The sequence below is a fragment of the Gadus morhua genome, chromosome 13, assembly GCF_902167405.1.
Source record: "Gadus morhua chromosome 13, gadMor3.0, whole genome shotgun sequence".
Taxonomy (NCBI): domain Eukaryota; kingdom Metazoa; phylum Chordata; class Actinopteri; order Gadiformes; family Gadidae; genus Gadus; species Gadus morhua.
In genome coordinates this window covers 915,967-938,136 of record NC_044060.1, presented here as the reverse complement: position 1 = coordinate 938,136, position 22,170 = coordinate 915,967, and the positions used below count along the sequence as shown (strand labels likewise).

Here is a 22,170-nt window from a genome sequence, read left to right as displayed (position 1 = left end):
CCCTGAACACACACACACACACGCGCACAGACGCTTGTATGCTACTCCTGTGCATCGATGCAAGCACACACAATCACACAGACAGACACACAAACTTGTATGCCACCTCCCATGCACCAACGGAAGCACACACACACACACATCCCCCCCCCCCAAACTCAAAGACACACACACACACACACACACACACACACACACACACACACACACACACACACACACATATGCCACTCCCATGCATCAACGCACACACACACACACACACACCCATCCACACCTACACACCAAATGATCCTAACCCATCTGGCGGGGTCCAGCACCAGGAGGGGTGTGTGAGCAGGTCGTCCCCCAGCCCCCCGTCATCTGCTGCCATCGGGGCGGCTCGCTGCCCGGCGCCGGTGGAGGTGTTTGATCTAATCCCACAACATTGATTTATGTCTGGGTGTCCCGACGCCATTAAGCTAATTGCATGATCACTTCATAACACCTTCCTGGGCCCGGTGTTACTGCGGGCCCGTGCCCCCCCCTGCCGGCCCCCCGCCCGGCCCCCCCCCGCCCCCCCCCCCCCCCCCGCCCGGACCGCCCTAACCGCATTACGGCTCAGATGTCGTTGGGAATATCAGCTTTCAGCCTTTGCCGATTGATTTTACGCCCGTTTCCCAGATCCATAAACCTCGTTAGTCTGCCTCTCACCGGGGCTGGTCATGTGATCCGTGGGAGCTCCAGAGGAGGATCGACTGTGTCCTGGAGCCAGGCAGCACTGGAGGTGAGGGTTCAACTGCAGCCGTACGCTACGGTGCATCATAGACACATTTACAATAACAGAAAAGGTGATATTGATGAATGAAGAATGTCTTGTGAATATGGTATGTAGTGGTACGGCCTGGGTTGCCCGGTGCGTTCTGTTACATGTTTTCCGTTGTGATGTTTTGTGTCCATTTGCGTTTGCTAAATAACCACACTGGGAGAAAAGGCAGCAGTGATTACTTCCTTTCCCAGTGCCTCCAAACAGCCTTCTACGGGAATAGTTTAATTTAAAAGCGGTGCTTGCATACTTTGCTCACTCACTGCAAGTTCAATACATTTGTTATTGCTTTATACAAGGCTGAATGCGTTAAGGTCTTTAATGCAGCAGCACACCTGACAACCAAAGGTTGGGAGCGGGAGGGAAAGAGGGATGGTAACGCCCACAACGACGTCCTGTATGTTCAGCTTCTAGGGCAGGCCTACTGGGCTGTGATTGGCTTCACGGGGAAGCGGCATGTTAAACAGCGTGTGGTTAACCGTCCTCCGAATCCCCCCCGGGCGGTGGACTTCAAAGGCAGGAAGGAGAGGTTCAGGTCACAGGTGTGGGCAGCGTGCGATATACGGCCGCAAAACAGTGCTCATTCCGTCAGTATTTATTCATCCTGAGTTTCCAGCGTGTCCGTGTTGATTTGTTGTTTCTAAATTAGATTTCCGACACCTCATCAAGTTCTCATTACATCGGGATTATGTTAAACCCCGAATTGATGAAGCCTGAAAATTACAAAAAATAACGTGGAAATAAATAAATAACCGACAGAAACAACGGCGCTGCACTCACCTTCCGGTCGGGGGACTTGACGGCGAAGACGGGCATGCGGCAGGCGAGCAGCGGGCAGCCGGACGGTGGCAGGGGCTTGCCCCCGTCCTCCCCACAGGACCAGCCCGGAGTGTTCTCCTCTCCTGGGATCAGAGACAGCAGGGGGAGGAAGAACAGCCCTTTAATGGTCGTTCACCAAGGACCTTTAGAAGACATTTCCGCTCCATTAGCAGAAAAACTGGCAAACCTGCAGGACAAAATGAGCCAGCCATTTACATCAAGTGAGTTTAGAGCTGTCACTAAAGTGTTTCTGCACTCGAGCTAAACGGTTTAGTCCGATGGCTTGACAGACTACGCTAACAGTTCAGCTATAGGGCTTGACAGTGCGCCACCATATCTAAAAGGTTTAGCGCTATAGTGGACGGAAAAACAATTAGGCACTATGGCTTAATCATGGAAAATGGCTTAACAGTTTAGTTAGTACTAAAGCTAACAAGACCAGAGTCAAACAGTTATCATTTCATGGTACTATAGTTAAACAGTGTAGCGTTTGAGGGAAGTCCGCCACCTTATCTGCTTCACTAGCCGTGCATCAGAGAATGCTATGGCTTTGATGTAAGGGCTCCATTATTCTCACATAGACATAATCTTAAAAGCTTCTGAAAAGTCTGGAAAAACTTCATCATTCAACTTTTATTTTTGGATAACAGGCTTTGACTTTGAAGAAAATCCCTCTTGCTAATTGATTGTATGTATTCAAGTCCCACTCTTTGCCAGCTTACTTTTGAGATGAAACTTCAATGCTCTTTTGTATTGAGCGTACCTGAGCTGTTGAGCTATTCCTGGTTCTTTTGAGTTGCGTGTCAACCCATTGGCTCACAACACAATAAAAACAATGTAAATAAACAACACAACGCAACACAAAAGCAAACAAGGAAACAAACCCGGTTCTCGTTTGTGTGTAGAGTAATTCCTCAGCATCAATACGTCAGTATGTAGGTCAGTGTGATACCGCCACCATTACTCAATCCCTTCCTCTATAGACCACTCATACACATGTCGGGAGACCGCCTTCTCTGACGCTGTAGCTACCGTCGGGTCGGCCGTACATATGACAGGAGAGAGACCTCCCTGCCACTATGGGGCACTATAGCGTCGGCCGTACGCATGACAGGAGACAGACCTCCCTGCCACTATGGGGCACTATAGCGTCGGCCGTACGTATGACAGGAGACAGACCGCCCTCCCTGCCACTATGGGGCACTATAGCGTCGGCCGTACGCATGACAGGAGACAGACCTCCCTGCCACTATGGGGCACTATAGCGTCGGCCGTACGCATGACAGGAGACCGCCCTCCCTGCCACTATGGGGCACTATAGCGTCGGCCGTACGCATGACAGGAGACAGACCTCCCTGCCACTATGGGGCACTATAGCGTCGGCCGTACGTATGACAGGAGACAGACCGACCTCCCTGCCACTATGGGGCACTATAGCGTCGGCCGTACGTATGACAGGAGACTGACCGCCCTCCCGTCGTAGCGGCGTGCGGCCTCACCGGTCTGTCATTAGCTGAGGCGTTGCAGTGCCACCGACGACCTACGTGAGCTCCAGGTATGAAGGATGTGAATTAGCCTGAATCTGCCGGAGGCCGGTCCCCTGGTGTGGGCGGCCTGGAGCCGGCGCTGTGACCGCGGTCTCCATGGTGATTAGATCCCCCTTCTTAATCAGCACCAAAGTGCCTTAGCTTTTATACCCCCCCTTATTTGTGAATGGATGGCTATATTTAACACAAAATAGAGCAAATACAAACACCTTGTTTGTTTACATAGCGGTTTAGTTTGAAAAGTGCCCCGTCAGCAGAACTTGTTTGACGCGTTCTTGTTGACGCGCTGTTTCAGTGGCTCTTCCAGGACATGGTCGGCCTAAGGGCCAATTAAGGCAGCTCGGACACACCAGTAAGCTGGGGTCTATTTTTCTTGAATATGTTCAGGGCTTTGACACATAAACTGAAATGTTTTGAAGGATGTTAAGTCCTTAAAAGGTTCTATTTGGAATTTTCTTCCCACTCCTGAGCTGTTGACCAGTGCATCACCGATTTAGCATCACACCAGTATTAAGCGCTTTAGCGAGGAATGTAACATGTATATAATGTACCGTACTTCAGTCAGGAAATATTGTTTTTTGTTGACACCCCAAATTGCAAAAATAAAAGCTCTCCGTGGCAACGGAAATCGAGACACCTCTTGCAGCGATCTCCAAGGCCAAGAGTATTTCTGACCATGAAATGTAGCACAGTCGGTCCGTCACTCATGTTTCAAACCCCCAGCAGGCGTGTGTACTGCCCTGTTCTGTGGGAGGCGGTCGCACGCCACGAGACGGCCGCGCCAAGACGCAAACAAAAAGGTGCGAGGTGACTTATTAAAATACTTTAATTACGGGCTTATAGCCAGGCCGGGCTGCGCCGTGGCAGCAGGGCCAGCCATTTGCTTTTCCACACCTGAATAATCAGCAGCCTTCTGCAGATAATTAAAAGATTAGCATAAATAACCCAACTGAAGCCAAGGAGAGACGGAGATGGTTGATCTAGGTAGGTTCCTGTTTTGATGATTATTATATAAAGTATAAAAGGAGGGGTTGAAGGAGAGGTTAAGGAAGGAAGAGGATTTGGGGGGTGGGGAGGATTGGGAGGGGGGAGGTTTAACCTTCAGCCAAGCCGACGGCATAATGATGATGAATAATTTCTTTGGCCAATTATTACATTGGCCAACATATAATCCAATACATGAGCCAAGAAGCAACATCTGCCATTAATGAGAGACAACAAACGCCCACAACACAAACTGCATGGTGATATAACGGCATTTCACTGATTATGTCGATACACTTGTTTTTGTAGAAGCTGTGTTCCTGGTCTTTTGCTTTGTCGAATTCAAACGCGCTGTAGCATTAGGTTCCATTCAATGTTGGCAGATGATTCTGCCTGCCGCTCTAAAGCAGAAGCGTGCGTACGTCCTTATTGATACCGCCTGGCAGCCTCGTACACGGCGCAGCCCCGTCCATGTACCGATACAGACGGGGAGGGTCACCGGGGCCAACGTACAGACAGGTTCTAATTAGCACTTAGAGTCAGACATAATAAGTGCAGCAAAGTCAGACATTTATAATAATAAATGAGGGCGAACTCAACGGTTTCCGAAGTAAGAACCAAGTCGATTTGTACAACACTTAATCCAAGCTAGGGGTCGGAGGTGAGCATAGAATGTGTTTAAGAGAGGAAATTAAGCGTAAACCATTAGTCACAGCAGAACACAGCTCGGAAAAATGAAGTATGTAGAAGAGGCAAGACGTGGAAGTGATTAACCCCCCGAGAACCAGCCCAACCGAAACAACAACACCATTACGCAGATGAGATATCGACAAAAGACGTCTATATTCAGACCTACTGATAAACGCCTCGCCTTTAAAACCTCTACATTAACTAATAAATAAACGCTTCTTCGGCTGAAAAGGACATGCAGGAGCGCGCGTGTTCTCTGACGCAGGCGCTCACAGCGGTGCAATAGAAACCAAGAGGAAGGGGAGAGGTCCTCCTCAAAGGGAGCCTGGGGGCCAGGTGACGGCCAGGTGACGGCCAGGTGTCGGCCAGGTGGGGGCCGGGCCTACGCCTCGGTGCTCCAGCTCCAGTTACTGAATGAGGACATCGGGAGGCTGGGGGGGGGGGGGGGGGTCTATCGCTCTCCCTCTTCCTCCCATGCTTGTGTTTCATGTCCTCCGCTGATGAAGATTAATTGTCGCAGCGTGACGCTGTTTCAAGCCCCAGAGACTCAAAGGGCAGAGATATGGACTAATTAAATACGCCGGCACAATTGATATTTCCCATGGATCAATGGGGTGGGGGGTGGGGGGGAGGCTGAGATCTGTTAATTAAATCCATGATAATGTTTACTCATCATAAACATCTCTTGGTGTTTGAACACAGCCACGCAATCTGTCCGCTGTGTCAGAGACGCTGACTTTCTTCCAGGGTGAGGGAGGGAGAGAGAGGGAGGGAGGGAGGGAGGGAGAGGGAGGGAGGGAGGGAGGGAGGGAGGGAGCGAGAGGAGATAGAGGGAGAGAGGGAGAGAGGGAGAGAGGGAGGGAGGGAGAACGAGCGAGCGATTGTCGTTCACTTGAAGTCTTTTAGCGCCTTCCTCACGCCCGCGGCCGCGTGCGGTGGTTTCATATCCACCGAACCCGCGGCAAACGCAGAGTCCTGCCGCTCGCGACCGTGGTCAGATTGCCATGACAACCCTCTGCAGAAGCCACAGTGGTCCGAGAAGATTGGCGGATCACCTTGTGCACCGTTCATCCCATGATGGCACACCTGATCACCTGATCACCTTCACCCCCCCCCCCTTGGATCAAGGGGGGGTTGCTTATGGACTCAAGTATGCAGAGGAAGGTACACTTAGAGCAGGGATGGGCAACTGGCGGCCCGCGGGCCGCATGCGGCCCGCATCCTCACTCAGTGCGGCCCGCATCCTCACTCAGTCAGGCCCGCACATAATAATAATAAAAAAAAAAAAGAATGATAATAATTGATCGAGTTACGGAAAACTCGGTCAAGAAAGAAGAAGAATTCGTAGAATTCGAAGGCAAACCCATGCGTCTAGTTTGCTTAGAAGTGATATCAGTCATTAAAGATATCCACTTAAGTAGCCACTACAACTACTACAACTGCTTGTTGGGTTTGAGTTCATTGAGTTGTTGCACTTAATGTTGGGCCACTGTTTTTCAGTTTTTTGACTTCATTGAATGATGATGTATGTGAGCCCTTTGCACTGATAAAAATACTGACCATTCATGTGGCTGTTTGAGCATGGAAAACATGAAATGAATGTATGTTGGTTCAATTAACATACCGTACATAGGTTATGATTCTGGAGGATTTTTTAGGTAGTGGCCATCCCCAAAATGCACCAGAATACAGGAAATCATATCTACCAAATTCAAAATTGTGTAGCTTCTCTCAGCTCACTTTTAGTTGAAGTGTGCAGTCATGTGGCCCTCCGATGGTTATGATGAAAAATGTGGGCCTCTTTATCATGAAAGTTGCCCATCCCTGACTTAGAGGTATGAACACAGGACCAGTTCACAGGCCTCGGACCCTCTCCCACCACCACCACCCCCCCACCGCCAGCCACATGCTGGAACATATGATCAGTCACACGAATACACACAACGGAGATAGACAACGATACACATCAATACACATCAACTGTTCTAGTCAGGAGATATTTAGAATCCACATACAAATATCAACTGCTTTGAAAGGAAGACGCGAATAGAGGCAAGGAAACACTTTGTGTCTCGTGCACACACACACACACACACACACACACACACACACACACACACACACACACACACACACACACACACACACACACACACACACACACACACATTCCAACCCTTTATTCCTTCCTTTTGCCACCGTCTCCCACAATGCAACAGGGGAACCTGGGGGGATTGGACGGCGGCTCGCTCTCCTTGTGCGGGCGATGGAGATTTGTTCCTGCCCCCGCCGCCCGTCTGGTAGAGCGGGAGACGCCTCCGCCGTCGGAAGCAATTAATTCTGCCGCCACCAAAGCCCATTAATTAGGACCTGCTTCTGGCTCTTCACTGAGCAGGATCCTTCAGGACCGGGAGCATAAGAGATGCAGTGCCACGCCTCAGGTCCTGGCAGCTTATTAATGAATCCAGGGGCTCTCCGCATCGCCGCAGCCAGAGACTACATCTCTGTTCTGAGGACCCCCCCCCACCCCCGGACCGCCTGGGGCTGCAGGGTGACGGATGGGGGCCCCGTGAAGATAAGCCTTATTGGGGACGGGCCCCCCAGCTCCATCACGGGGGCGGGGCAGATCTGGCAGTGGAGATGGAAAGCCACGAGGAGATCCCGTGTAGTGGCGTCGTTTGTACGGCGGTTTCCTCGAGATACAGATCAGGTGGCGGCCGCCCGCGTCAAGTCCATCAGTCACCAAGAGGGCGGGGGTGGAGCATGGAGCGTCGCACCGGAGCGTCGCACGGAGCGTCGCACCGGAGCGTCGCACGGAGCGTCGCACCGGAGCGTCGCACCGGGGCGTCGCACCGGAGCGTCGCACGGGGCGTCGCACCGGAGCGTCGCACGGAATATATCTAGCTATAGTTAGGAAGGGAGATGGAGAGAACCCTAGCTCACTGATAGACCCTCAATTAGACCAACACAACATTTCCTTAAGTGGATAAACACTGGAAGTGTGAGGGGAGGGGGGGCTCTGGGGGCCTACAGCCCTCTGCCAGGTTGTCATCACTCAGCCAATGGCGCTGAACGCATCCCCGGCCCTCCGACCACCAGGGCCGCAGTGGAGCAGGACGACCAGACCCGACTAAACGAGGCCACAGATCACTGACTCTCAGATCCTGACTCAACCGCGCTTTCCCTCGGGTGGGGGGGGGGTGTCTTCTCCGGCTCTTCTCCACCCACCACAGGCCTAATGTGACGGGAGAGGGTGGGGGGGAGAGAGAGAGAGAGAGAGAGAGAGAGAGAGAGAGAGAGAGAGAGAGAGAGAGAGAGAGAGAGAGAGAGAGAGAGAGAGAGAGAGAGGGCGGCCTCACAAGCAGCAGGCCATCCGTGAAATTGAATCCACACCTCCCTTATAGTAAATACATTTGGTTAAATGGGAAGGCAAAGTGTGGGTGTAATGCTATTAACATGTAATTGTCATGGGGCCAGGTTGGGCTGATCTATCCCCCCCCGGGGACACACGCTGGGCCATGTTTCTCTGGCTTTAAATGAACCGTGAGACGGGTCAGAGGAGCAGCTCTGAGCCGGGAGGTGAGCCGGCCGCTCGGTGGGAGCGGATCACTGCCACGGGCCCAGGGCGTCCGTCAGAGCGGCCGGGCGTCGTTACCGCCGTCCTCGTTAGGGGCCCGGCGCCCGCTGAACGGCCCCCGCTCCGCCCAACAGCCGGCAGCGTGGGGGTGGCGCCTCCAGCGGCCGTGGGGACAGTGCCGGTCGGGGGGGGGCGTGACGGGGCGGGAGGGGGGGGTCAGGGACGTTCCACATCGTCAGCCTCAGAGCAGAATCACCCGAGGCATATTTCGGCCAAATTATGATATCAAATTTAACTCTGCTCTCCTGATGCTGCTGATTCACTGCCCCTCATTGGCTTTATCCTAAGCCAATCAGAGTGCTTATACCATTCCATAATCACTATCTACCTCAGTTATTTGATTTAGCTGATTTTAAGATGAACCTTAAAATGTTACTTGGCCAATTATGCTAGGAATATTCAGTGTGCCTCAGCCTTGACCAGGAGTGTATCTTAGTGAGGGACCTCATCAAGCATGGTGCTGGTAGAATGCCACGGCCACTTGGTCGGTCATCGCACTGTGCTGCCTCCTGTTGGAGTGCGCTGGGCTCTTAGTGAGGCTGAAGAGCCCTTTCAGAACATTTAACAACACCCGGAGCTCCTCTGCGTTACAAGCTTGGAGTTAAGAGCACATAGGCCGCTCCAAGTCCTGAGCTTAAGCAACGACACTCCGGAGGGGGCTGTGGCTCTGACGGGGGCTTGGCAGGGCTGGTGTGCATGGGGAGGTAGGAAGGCTGGGTAAAGGGTGTCTCAGCCTCTGCCACGCCCTCTTTTGGCTGATTGGTATGATAAGTGAATCACTCTTACCAAACCAAATTTGCACCGAACCAAATTCGGTGCAAATCTGTCCGCACAGACACACCGATATCAACCGAATGCAGGAAAATCTACGGCGCAGAATAGTCTGCCTCAACACACGCTTATAACTTGTATATAACTTGTATGCCGTGCCTGTTTTTCCGTCGGCTCGCCCACTCTCTCTCTCTGTTTCCCATGTCAGAAGCAATCTCAAGGTTTCAGATAAAAAACAGGAAAAGGAACGAGAGAGCAAAGAGGGACAGTTCATGGCCATGTTGTCTTTGTTTACATACAATGTATTTAGGAATAAAAAGATTGCTGGACCTATTTAACATTAGCAAGGACTTATTTTTTAAGGTTATATCTTGAATCCAACCCTGGGCTGAACCTCAACAAGGTTGATTAAGAACAGGATACAATGAGCTCTGAAACCCTTTCAGAGAGAGATGCGTTATCCTTCGTCTCTGAACAGCTTCCCCTGGACTGGAGGAGGAGGAGGAGGACGAAGACGAGGAGGACGAAGACGAGGAGGACGAAGACGAGGAGGACGAAGACGAGAAGGACGAAGACGAGGAGGAGGACGAAGATGAAGACGAGGAGGATGACACATGTGGAAGCTTGCAGAACATTCTGAATCTTAAGGACAACCTGAGCTGAGCTGGAAGGCTCACTCCCCCCCCTCCCAGCTGGCTCCCTCTCTGACCCACTCCCCCCCTCCCAGGCCCCCCGCCTGGTGGGCCTCGCCGAGTGGTCCGAGGCAGATCAACAGCACACGCTAATCACGCTATCGCAAATGAGATCCTGCAGGATCGATATGCATACGCTTAGCCCTCGTCCCCGTTTCCCGTTGACGAGCCTCTGCTACAAGGCGTCACACCGGGAGCAGCTCGGCTGCCTTCACCTCGTCTGGAACTCAGTGGGAGAACGAGGCGTCTCCGGAGACTTGGGTACCCTCTTGTAATGGAGATCTCATCACAATGAGGCGCTCTCCTGGTAAAAACAATTCAAATGTACAATTTTAAATGAAAAACAAATGTGTGTGTCCCCTGGTGAGCCTCTTTGATGACCAAGGCATCAGGGATCCCCCTCCTCCGGTCCACACTGGCGCTCTTCCCCTGGAACGCCAACACGGGGCTTGCTCTTTGTAGTGTCGGCCATGAGAGAGAGCCATGATGTCGCTGCTTCCGTGCGCGCGCTGGCGTGTGTGTGGAGGCGTGTGTGTGGAGGCGTGTGTGTGGAGGCGTGTGTGCGGAGGCGTGCGCGCGCTGGCGTGTGTGCGGAGGCGTGCGCGCGCTGGCGTGTGTGCGCGGTGGCGGTGGGGTTGGCCCCGCCTCCTGCCCGCCGCCGGCTGATAAAGGTGCAGACAACAAAGCGGCCGGATGCGTCAGAAGCAGCCAGCCTAAACCTCTCCCACATCCCCGCCCCCCACCACCCCCCCCCCCCGCTGGGGGCGCGCGGTGAGCCATCAGAGAGGAGGGGAGCCGTCCTAAGGATAACGGGCGGGAGACACCGACCCTACAGGGAGGGGGGAGAGGGAGAGAGGGATCATTGATCATGGTCCCTCTGTAGTCGCTGGGTATCCTCCAGAAAACAACAGCCATAGTAAATCTGGCGGCTGATGTGAGGCGAGGGTTCCTGGGACGGTGTGTAAGTGCGTCCAGCTCCGTCCGCTGAGGCCCCAGCAGTGACGTGTGTGTGGAGGAACTCGAGAGAGGCTCCGGGGACAGAGCGGGCCAGGGCCTGCTACACTAACGCCCCGCACCGCAACCCTGTGTGGGGGTGTGGGGGTGTTTGTATATGTGTGTTTGTGTAACTGTGTGTGTGTGTGTGTTTGTGTTATTATTTGTGTGAGCGTGTGTTTGTTTGTTTATTTGTGTTTATGCATGTGTGTGTGTGGGTGTGTATATGTATGTGTGCCTGTGGGACTGAGATAAAGGAAGGTGTTTGTGAGTGGTAGTGTTGCATTGCATTAGATTACATCACTCTCCGTGTGTGTGTGTGTGTGTGTGTGTGTGTGTGTGTGTGTGTGTGTGTGTGTGTGTGTGTGTGTGTGTGTGTGTGTGTGTGTGTGTGTACTTACGTAATGCAATCTTGGCCAGGTGCAGCCGGTTGACCCAGGAGATCTTACTGAGGGGGTTGGGAGTGTTGAAGACGACCATGAAACTCACAGGACGCCCTGATCTGAAGAACACACACACACACACACACACACACACACACACACACACATACACACACACACACACACACACACACACACACACACACACACACACACACACACACACACACACACACACACACACACACACAACCATGTTCAGTATTGATGCAGTCAGGATTACTTCAAAGTGAAAAGTCTGCTGTGAAACAACATAAAGTAATAATAATAACCCGGTTAGAATTAAGAAGCAGACATAAAGACATTTTGTATAATTAATATGAAGAACAAAATAAGTAATACTTTTTAACCACAATTTATACGTAACACTCTGCATTCTGTCTGGTGGGACTGTCAGGTTAATTCAAATTGATTTATCGTCCAAGTGTTATATATTATTATTTACAACGAAGGAGCAGAAGAACCTAGTCATTCTGTATGTTACTCTTTCTGCAAGGCAAGTGTCATCTGAGTAGTAAAAAGGTATGAAGGGAAGACACACATAGATCATAAATAAAAAAGGTAAACAAGAAGATCTCTAAAATATGAGGTGCAGAAATGCCCACCAGAAAATGGAAAATGATGACACTTCAAAACATGTCTTTACCTCGGAGGATTGAGCAGAGAGTCAGAGGAACGATTGCTCTCTGTTGTAATCGTGTGATCCTTCCCTAGCTTTGAGCAGATTCCTTAACGGCACACTTCAATGGCAGGCGTGACCCAACTGAAGATTTGCCTGGCCGAGTTTTCCAGTGTAATTTGTCTTTTTTGTCACAATGCGGGTGCATTTGAGAAAAGAGACATTGGCTGAATAGTTGTCCTTGGAGAAAGTGTTTTCCTTCACTCACTGTGTGAACGTTTTAGGGTGTTAGGAGGCACTGGTTACGGCTCCAGGTAATAACAGGTTTAAAATCAATACGAGGAAGAGACTATCTGTAGCTGAAGCCGATTTAAAAACAAGATCTATAAAATAAAACAAAACAATGCAAAAACAGCTTAACCAACATTACATGTAAATTTATGTCATCAAGGGTCGAAAGAAATGAAGAAATGTGACAAATATAATTTTTTTTAATCAACGTTCAAGCCAACCAAAATCCCTGTTTAACTTAGCAGTCAACCAGGGTCACCAGTAGCTGTCACTTGGTAGCCTAGCATGGGCTACCTGCTATCCATCCAGCGGTGGCTAGCAGGTAGCCTGGCATCTGCTACCTGCTAGCCATCCAGCGGTGGCTACTTGCTACCTAGCATTGCTTACGAAGACTAGATACCTGGCACAATCCACCTAGCATTAGCCACCTAGTATTGAGGCATTACTGAAGCACGTGTCTGCAAGGGATTAAGTTGTACCTTTTGATCCCCGTAGTCAGCTTTTCTTATATATTATCATAATTAGAATATTGATATTCCATATATTGGTTGTTACATCCGTCCATGTTCCAGGGCCGGCATGGAGCCCCGCCCCATTATGTGAGGGAGCGGTGTGTGTGTGTGTGTGTGTGTGTGTGTGTGTGTGTGTGTGTGTGTGTGTGTGTGTGTGTGTGTGTGTGTGTGTGTGTGTGTGTGGGGGGGACAAAGGGCCAACTACAGTACAGATGAAAAGAAGATGGTTCAAATGGGAGTCAAAAAAGAGAAAAGCGTTCTGTAACCATGGCCAAGCAGATTAAATATAAATAAATAAATGAGAATAGAAAATGTGTGTGCCTAGGAAATTTAAGCTTGGTGCAGGCAAATTAGATATTTGCTCGCCCAGGAGTGTTCCTTAAAAAGCAGCCTTCTGCAGAACAGATTCTGAGGTGAAACTGGAGACATGAAGCTATCCATAACAGCGATGTTCTCCTTAAAGAACTTTCTTTTTAACTTGGAGCCCAGGAAATAGAGGATTTGTGATATTCACAATCTTTGAAGGCGTACTGCAAAGGGTTTTCAACTTTGTAGAGATCTGTTTAGTTGATTTGCACTGTGTTTGACAGAGTGTAATTATATCTCCGATTTGGAATAAGGTTTTGTTCTTATTTTAATGGACATTTTGAGCATTCATGGACAGGACAGGGAAAACTGACGGGCTGCTTAAAGCAACCCGTTGCTTGAAAGTTGTTTGAAAGGAGAGGGGCTGACGTGGAGAACAGGACTAGAGGCCTGACGGAGCTGTCCAAAGCCAGCCCTGAAGGATTTTTGACAGGATTCTGAAAAGAAAGACGACCTCCAGACTGCTTTAGCAGTCCGGAGACAATCTGCGAAGATTTGCATAAATACCTGACAGTGATGAAACAAATGCTGGAACGGTGATCATAGATCTTTCTATTTGTCTCCTTCCATTGCTAATTAAAAGACACTGAAACATTGCAATATCATTACATGGTCTATTAGTAAACGAAGTACGAAAATACAGACACAGGTAAACATAATAATGAATTCCAAAGCTAGTTTGTTTTCTTTTTTTCTTTGTGTTTATGGGGAGACTCTACAGAACTGGGAGACTGGACCGCAACATTCAGGACAGCGTGAGCCAGGATGACACAAGCAGAGCTTCCTTTGTTCTAAAACACAACCAGGGGGCGAGAGACACAGACAACATGTAGGAATATGCGAGTGTGAGAGAGTCAAAGAGACTCAGAGAGAGAGCAAGAGATGAACTGGGAGCAGGAAGAAAGAAGAGATGAAAGAGAGGCAGGATGACCAGAGGGAGAGAAGAAGTCAGAGAGAGAGAGAGAGAGAGGGGACGGATGGAGAGGAGAGAGAGAGAGAGAGAGAGAGAGAGAGAGAGAGAGAGAGAGAGAGAGAGAGAGAGAGAGAGAGAGAGAGAGAGAGAGAGAGAGAGAGAGAGAGAGAGAGAGAGAGAGAGAGAGAGAGAGAGAGAGAGAGAGAGAGAGAGAGAGAGAGAGAGAGAGAGAGAGAGAGAGCACGCAAGAGAAAATCAAAAGACAAAGAAAATCATTACGAAGAAAAATATTTTCAGTAAATTTGTACATGTGAGAAAAAGCCCAGCCCATACAGATGCATAAACACTGAGGTTCTACACAGACCCGGGCCCCCCCTCAACCCGGCCCTCGACGCAGTGAGTCCCACACATAGACTCGCCGACGGCCCGCCAGGTAGATAAATAAACAGCCTGCAAACTATATCTGGCAACCCGCTTCATCATTTTGGATTGTAACTCTTTATTTCTCAGGGAGAACGACGCCATCTGTCATCGTAGCGTTTCCAGACATTGACTGTTTTCAGACCGTTTGAAATGCAAACAGCATCGCGTGGATCTTCCCTCGCCCTCTGAGCTCAGGAACGGTTCGCATAGGGACGTCAGAAACACACCAAGGTCTGAGCCGATGCATGTTTTAAATGTCCAGTCGTCCTACTCCTTGTTGTAAGGACTGGTACTGTCTTGGCTTTTTTTGTGGGAGAAAGTCTGCGATAGTTTCCACCAATGAACACATATCGAAGTAAGTTCAACCTGTATAATCAGGACCATTAACAGACTCTGTATTTCACCCACACCGTCACTCCCTTGCCACACAGTATGTGTACCTGTGTTTTACTGTCGTAGAGCTAGCGGGATTCACTTCCAAACCATTTGAATCCTTTGGGAACGGAAAACGTTCAACCCCCCAAACGTTAAACTACCAATTTAAGGTCATTCTATATTAAAGACGACCAGAAGAAGCAAACAGGGATTACCGAACACTAAAACACAGGTGAAGAAGATACACTTGAATTGTTATCCCGTAGACACTTTGAACAGGCCGCTCGCCATAAGAAGCAGGAATTGCAGCGGTTTTTCAACCATGTCTGAATTGTTCTGGTAAGCATTGGATATTAAATAAGGTAGAATTATTTTATATTCTTTTAGTTAGTTCAGGCTAAAACTGTCATTACAAAGGCTGTTTCATCACCTCAACCCAAACCCCATCAAAGAAGAGGTTCCCGAAAGTGTAGTCAGAGTTAAAAAGAAGAATGAGGAATGTTACATCCGCGGACAGAAGGAATGCATCGTCCCGATTGAATCAGACCACTTTATTTAGGGCTCGCGTCAGACAAACGGTAAAACATGCTTTCCATGCGGTAAATCCCTTTCCACAAAGAACACATCTTGTGTTTCGATCACCCGGGGAGCGAGACAGAGAGAAATACTTCCATGTTTTGTGAGATACATCAATACAAACATCTAAAAATCCATACAAATATTTAAAATGTACCATAACGACTGGAGAATCTGTGGACTTTATGCAAGCACTTGGTACTGGCAGACAAGGCAGTCGATGGAACTGCCCCTGCCTACCTCCAAGCATTGCTAAAGCCACACACCCCACCTCGATCCCTCCGCTCAACTACCTCAGCTGGACGTCTGGTACCGCCATCGCTAAGAGCTAGCAAAGGTCGATCAGCAAAGTCACAACTTTTCTTGGTTTTGGGACGAGGAACGAGCTCCCCGCCGCCCTCAGGACCGCAGAGTCGCTCACTATCTTCCGAAAAAGGCTCAAGACTCAACTGTTCAGAGTCCACCTCGACACTGCATAGCCACCCTCCCCCTTCTGGCCACCATTGTACATTGTATTGTGTTGTAATGTATTATAGTACTTAACTGTGTAGCAATGTTGTGTAGCAACATTGTATTGTATTGTGTTGTATTGTATTATAGTACTTAACTTAAGTCGCTTTGGATAAAAGCGTCAAGTGCCAAAATGCACTAAATGGAAATGTACAGCACTTATGTGTGAATTCAGCCACATAAAACATTGTACTGTAAAGTCTGAATAAATCAATACTTTACCTATTGCTAAGGCAACAATAATTGGAACTAGTATTGGGTTAGTTTCTATCATGACTTTACCCAGCTCTATATTATATACTCCAAGTATATAATCTAGTTCTACCATTTACCTGCTAACAAATCTAGCAATGGCAATTGTGCTTCAAGGATAATTGTTGGATTTCAGGCGCAAAAGTTCAGGACTGAGTGAGAGCAAGAGAGTTGAAAAGTGCAAGTTTGAGAGCGTGAGAGAACATAATGGTGCAGGGGGCTGGCCATGTCAAGCATGCGAACATGAAGACAACGTCACATTCAGACATCATTAGAAGATAAGTGAGTGGAAACCGGCACGGGGCCTGAAAAGAGAGAGAGAGAGAGAGAGAGAGAGAGAGAGAGAGACAGAGAGAGATACAAGTCACATCATAGAGGCGGGGGGGAAATAGAGAGAAAGAGGGGGGAGTCAAAGGGGGAAAGGGTCATAGAAAGAATTATGCGAGCAAGTGCTTTGATAATATACATTTACCACATTGACTTCAAAAGCAGCAATGCTTAACAGGCATGAGAGACAAAGACAGATATAGCTGTCGACAGAGGGGCAGAATCAAGGGGAGAGAGGGGGGCAGAAGAGGCAGGATCCTAAATGGAGGGAGGTGGGCATGAAGAGAGACAGAGAGAGAGGGACAGGAGGGTGGCGGGACAGGAGCCTGCTGCTCGCGGGCCGGCTGGCGACGCCCGGCGCCGACAGAGTTTAGAACGCACTCCGCCTAGCGCCTCATCCTCCTCTGATTGGCAGCCGCAGTGCAGGTGTGCTGCGCTGCCAGAAGACGTGTGCAGAGACAGAGAGAACCGGCAGCGGAGGGGGGGGGGGGAGGAGGGGGGGGGGACGGGAGGGGGGGGGGAGAGGGAGGGGGAGAGGGAAGGGGAGAGGGAAGGGGAGAAGTGGAGAGGGGAGGAGGGGAGAGGAGGAGAGGGGAAATGAGAAGGGGGAGAGGGGAGGAGAGAAGACAGGGGAGGAGAAAGGCAGGAGAATAGGAAGGGGAGAGTAGAGGGAGGGAGGGAGAGAGGGTAGGTGGGAGGAGGGGGAGAGGAGGGGAGAGAGGGGAGAAGAGGACAGTGAAGGAGGGGATAGGAGATTAAAGGAGGAAAGGAGGAGATAAAGGGGAAAGAGAGAAGGGGAGATGAGGGAGAGGTGAGGAGTAGAGGAAGGGGGACAGGAGAGGAGAGAGGGGGAGAGGCAGTATAAGGGAGGAGAGGGGGAGATATGAGGGGGAAGTGAAGGAGAAGATGGGAGAGGAGAGAGGGGGGAGGAGGAGAGCACCGAGGAGAAGTGGACGAGGAAGAGGAGAGGTCATCAGCAGGGTTAGCTTATGGGCTCTGCGATGAGGAGGGACGGAGAGGAGCAGGTACAACACCAGCGGGCTGCCGGGAGGGAGTTTGGAGTGAGGAGGAAGAGGAGGAGGAGGAGGAGGAGGTGGTGCAGAATCAGAGGTTCAGGGTCAAGGCTGCAGTTGTTGTTGACACTGACACACCAGGACAAGACAGAGAGTCAGAGACAGAGCCGAGCCACGGTGTCTCCCTCAGCCCTCTTGGTTCTGCGGTCAGAGACCCTGGCCTCTCCTAGTCCGCCCTAGCCAGACGATGATGCGATGTCAAAGAGGGCCAAAGCGTGTCGCCATGGGAGCATGTTTGACAAGCTGGATGGCCTCTGACGTTTGGCCTGCTATAAACACTGCATGTCGACTTTCTGAAGGGGCGGCTATAAAGTGAGGGAGGCCAGACGCCGTCTGTTCCGAGTGCGTGAACCAGCTGAGACGATTAAGATCACACTCACACTGCCTTCTTCGGGAGGAATCATTGAAAGGAGGAGGACATTTTCAGTTACAGAGAGAGGAAAACGTCAGCTTTGCTTTGCCAATCAACATAACCCATAACTAGTGACGACAGCTCTGTCATTTCAGGAGGGAAAACAGCAGAACTTTTACTTTGAAAACTTGGGATTGGCTCCCCAGTGACAGCACAGGTGATGGACTCCTGGCTGAGTTACTCTGAGGGCAGCCGTAACGGAGGCACTTGTTGTGGTCGGAGCAGCTCTTAGGTCATTACAGGTCCACCAAGAGGAATCAATATTGAAGAAAGAGACATAAAGAAAAATAAAGTTCAAGAAAACATTCACTCATGGGCAAACGATTATTAACAGAGTGTGTGTGTGTGTGAGTGTGAGTGTGAGTGTGTGTGTGTGTGTGTGTGTGTGTGCGTGCGTGCGTGCGTGCGTGCGTGCGTGCGCGTGTGCGTGTGGCATCAACCATCTTTTTCCAACCATGGCACTCACAAAGAATAAACTGTTTTGTATAGGAAGCCCTTTTTGAAGATGAACGAGTGAATGAATGAATGAATGAATGCTAGGCCCCCCGGCTGCGTTAACACCCTGCGATCGGGACCTAAGGGCCCCACTGGGACTCAGGCACACCTCACCGGCCCAGGTCAGTGGAGGCTCCAGACTACAGCCAGAGCAGGTGTTAGTGCTGACAGGTGTCTGGGCCCATTATGTGTGTGTGTGTGTGTGTGTGTGTGTGTGTGTGTGTGTGTGTGTGTGTGTGTGTGTGTGTGTGTGTGTGTGTGTGTGTGTGTGTGTGTGTGTGTGTGTGTGTGTGTGTGTGTGTGTGTGTGTGTGTGTGTGTGTGCGAGCGAGCGAGCGAGCGAGCGAGCGAGCGAGCGAGAGAGAGAGAGAGAGAGAGAGAGAGAGAGAGAGAGAGAGAGAGAGAGAGAGAGTGAGAGAGTTTGTGTGTAATGATGGATTGTTAATCCTGCATGCCTTGACTATTTAGACACATCCCAGGTGTGCAGCCTCACCCAGCCCGGAGCCTAATCAGTCTGACTGGGGCCAGGTGAGGCTGCTTAAACCTGCCACCCCCCCAACACACACAAGTGCGGAGCGAGAGAGAGAGAGAGAGGAGAGACGGTGCGGTCGTAAAACGGGCGTTCACCGGACACCGCCGCCGCGCACACAGCGGCGCGTCACCGCGACAACAGGAGTTCATTAACAGCGCGCAGTGGGTTGATGTTAATGAACTCCTGTTGTCGCGGCGACGGAACGGTCGGGATTCAGTCCACGTAGGGGAGAGGGGGGGAGAGTGGAGTGAGGGGAGAGAGGGGAGAGAGGGGAGGGAGGGGAGAGATGGGAGAGAGAGAGAGAGACCGGAGGGGAGTGAAATGGTACACGGAGGACCCTGGAGAGTGCACTGTGGTGGGTGTGTGTGTGTGTGTGTGTGTGTGTGTGTGTGTGTGTGTGTGTGTGTGTGTGTGTGTGTGTGTGAGTCTGTGTGTGTGTGCGCTTTTGTGCGTGTGTGCGTTTGTGCGTGAGTGACTGTGAGTGGAATGTTTGAAGTGTGGGTACGCCTGTGTGTGTGTGTGAGATCCAAACACGCACAAGAATTCACACAGGAGGGTTGGATATGCATGAATGTACTTCATACGCAAGTCTGAATGTATGATGTGTGTGTGAGTGCATAAAAGTGTGAAATGTGTGTGCGTGCATGCGTGTAAGGGATGATATATGTATTGGGTGTTTATTGTGAATTTTGTCGTTATGTGTGTGTGTTTAAGTGCGTGATTTTGCACGTTTGTGTTTATCTAGCATTATCAACATACATTTAGCTGATTGGTAACTGTGTGTGTATAAACCTCATCCCCACACCTCTTTGAGATGTGTATGTGTTTTTGTGTTAAAGGTATTCACACCTGTGCACGCCTGACGCTATCGGCTCCATGACCTTGTGTATATGTGTGCTTGTGTGTACGTGCCAATGTGTGTGTGAGTGTGTAAGTGTGCTTGTGAGAATGTGTGTCTGTCTGTGTGTATGTGCCAATGTGTGTTTGTGCGTTTGTGTGTATGTGCCAATGTGTGTGAGTGTGTGTGTTTGGGACTCTTTCTGCCAGGCTCCCAGCCTGGTTTTGGGGGGCTCAGAAAACTCATCCTAGCTCAGACTGAAGCTGAATGTTAGCCTCCACACATGTTGTGTTTAAAAAATAACAAACTTCTCTTTGTTTACTTATTTATTGAACGGTCACATCGTGCCATTAAATGAGTTCAGTCCACCGTTGCAACAGATTAAAGCTATCGCCCAGTTATGTGTAGACCTGCATGATTTTATGCAAATGTACATAACTAAATGTCCAAGGTAGTTGCAAAGATATGTATTTTTTAACTTTCACGTTTCTTGTAGGTCTAAATGAATAATCACAATCGCGTTCTAGTAGTGTTGAAATTCACGATACTGGATTTTCTAACTTCGATACTATACCTGGAAAAATATCGGTATACTATATATCATTTTCGATATCAGGGGAAAACCGTTTTTTTCAGAAGAGAATGTACCCAAAGTAAATAGAGTATATCTCCAGAACTGCAAGGGCTATAATGTCATTTTGGTGCCAATAGAAAGATTGTTGTGCAAGGGAAATATTCAATGTGGATAATACTTGGTTAAAGTGAATAAAGCCATGGAACACGCCATAAGTGAAAGATAACATTTCCACCTGAAATAATTATCAGTTGGTCGTTATCAATTGGTTGCACTGTCTTACTATGAGACACAAATAAAGGTAGATATCTTACAATTTTGACACTTGACACCTCTATTTAAAGTTCAGGGCAAATATAATGGAATGACACCAAGCCAAACACTCGCAAATACACATATGGCCACTAGAATGCGCTGAAGAACATGTGTTCTGATTGGAGGCAATTTACCTTTTTCCTAAGAAACCTTCTCTTAGTCATTGATTGTAAACACCATGTTAAGTTGCAGAATTTGGCCCAGACACTGGATTATCTGTTTGTGGTGGTTTTATGCGATCAGAATCAATTTAGTAGACAAAAATCACAAAGGTAAAACTGGTTGTTAAAAGAAAAGGGGACGTTTCTTCTTAAGTTGTTATTTGGGAGTTTTAGTCACGGAATGATATGGTTTGGATTGTCGGAATAAGTGGAGGCTCAGCTTTCATATAATATATAGTTTGTGCAGGTCCAATTTCGTGAAAAAGATCGCTATTGCTGTGCACGTGCACAGTTATGAAACCCAAAACCGTGTTCTTGCATATGACTTTCCTTGGTAATTTGCCTCAATCCAAAGTACTTCCAAACCGCCCTCCTCCGTCACTACTCCCATTTTCCTTCTCGACCTAAACCGTTCGCGGAGGCGCTGCACTTAAGATGCTAGCTGTGTTGGCTAACCTTTAGCTAACACCGTCGAATCACTGCCAGAGACCGCACTGCGAGTGAGTGACAGAAGGCGGGGCTATATTCGCGCTGAAGCGATGCGTGTGTTAACTCGCGGTCCGACAGAAGAGAAGACAGCGCACTGATCAATTGCAAATACATCTATTTTGTGTGATTTTGTGGAACAGAAGGTTGTTCTGCAGTTTTTAAAACACTTGAATAAATAGCCTTTTTATTAACATCCACCCCAAACCACTTTCCCGTTCGGGGAACCAGAAATCAATCTCAACTTGCCCAAATATTGCTTTTAGTTGCCCCGGGCAAGTGGGCAACCGCGAGTGTCAACCCCTGCAGTGTGTGTGTGTGTGTGTGTGTGTGTGTGTGTGTGTGTGTGTGTGTGTGTGTGTGTGTGTGTGTGTGTGTGTGTGTGTGTGTGTGTGTGTGTGTGTGTGTGTGTGTGTGTGTCTCTTACATCCCCCTCTCTCTACTCGGACCCATCACTCTACTCTCTTCCTGATCCATTCTCTCTCTTAAGCCCTTTTGTTCTCCCACTGTTTCCTCTAACCTCCACTCTCCTTCTCTCCCTCAATCACACTCCCTCACCTCGTCCACTTCCTCGCTGCCAGCCTACATCAGTCCGCATCGCTCTCCGCGTCCACTTCCTCTAACCCTGTGAGTCAAACTAACTGCAGCAGCTCGTCCCACTCAGGCCGTTCTTCAAGCACACCTGGGAGCCCTGACCTAACGGAGATTGAGCTGCTCTCCGCCCAACGCTATCCGTTCAC

General features: G+C 49.6%; 1 protein-coding gene across 4 annotated transcripts in view; it reads right to left on the bottom strand.

Annotated features, from left to right (window-relative positions):
* arhgef10la (Rho guanine nucleotide exchange factor (GEF) 10-like a) overlaps window positions 1-22,170 on the bottom strand; it is a 134,948-nt gene that overhangs the window by 45,770 nt on the left and 67,008 nt on the right. For all 4 annotated transcript variants that reach the window (XM_030374954.1, XM_030374957.1, XM_030374955.1 and 1 more), the window contains 2 exons: window positions 11,340-11,440; window positions 1,586-1,707 (listed from right to left, as the gene is read on the bottom strand). In XM_030374954.1, coding sequence (XP_030230814.1) covers window positions 1,586-1,707; window positions 11,340-11,440 — 223 coding nt within the window. The remainder of the gene's footprint in view (window positions 1-1,585; window positions 1,708-11,339; window positions 11,441-22,170) is intronic.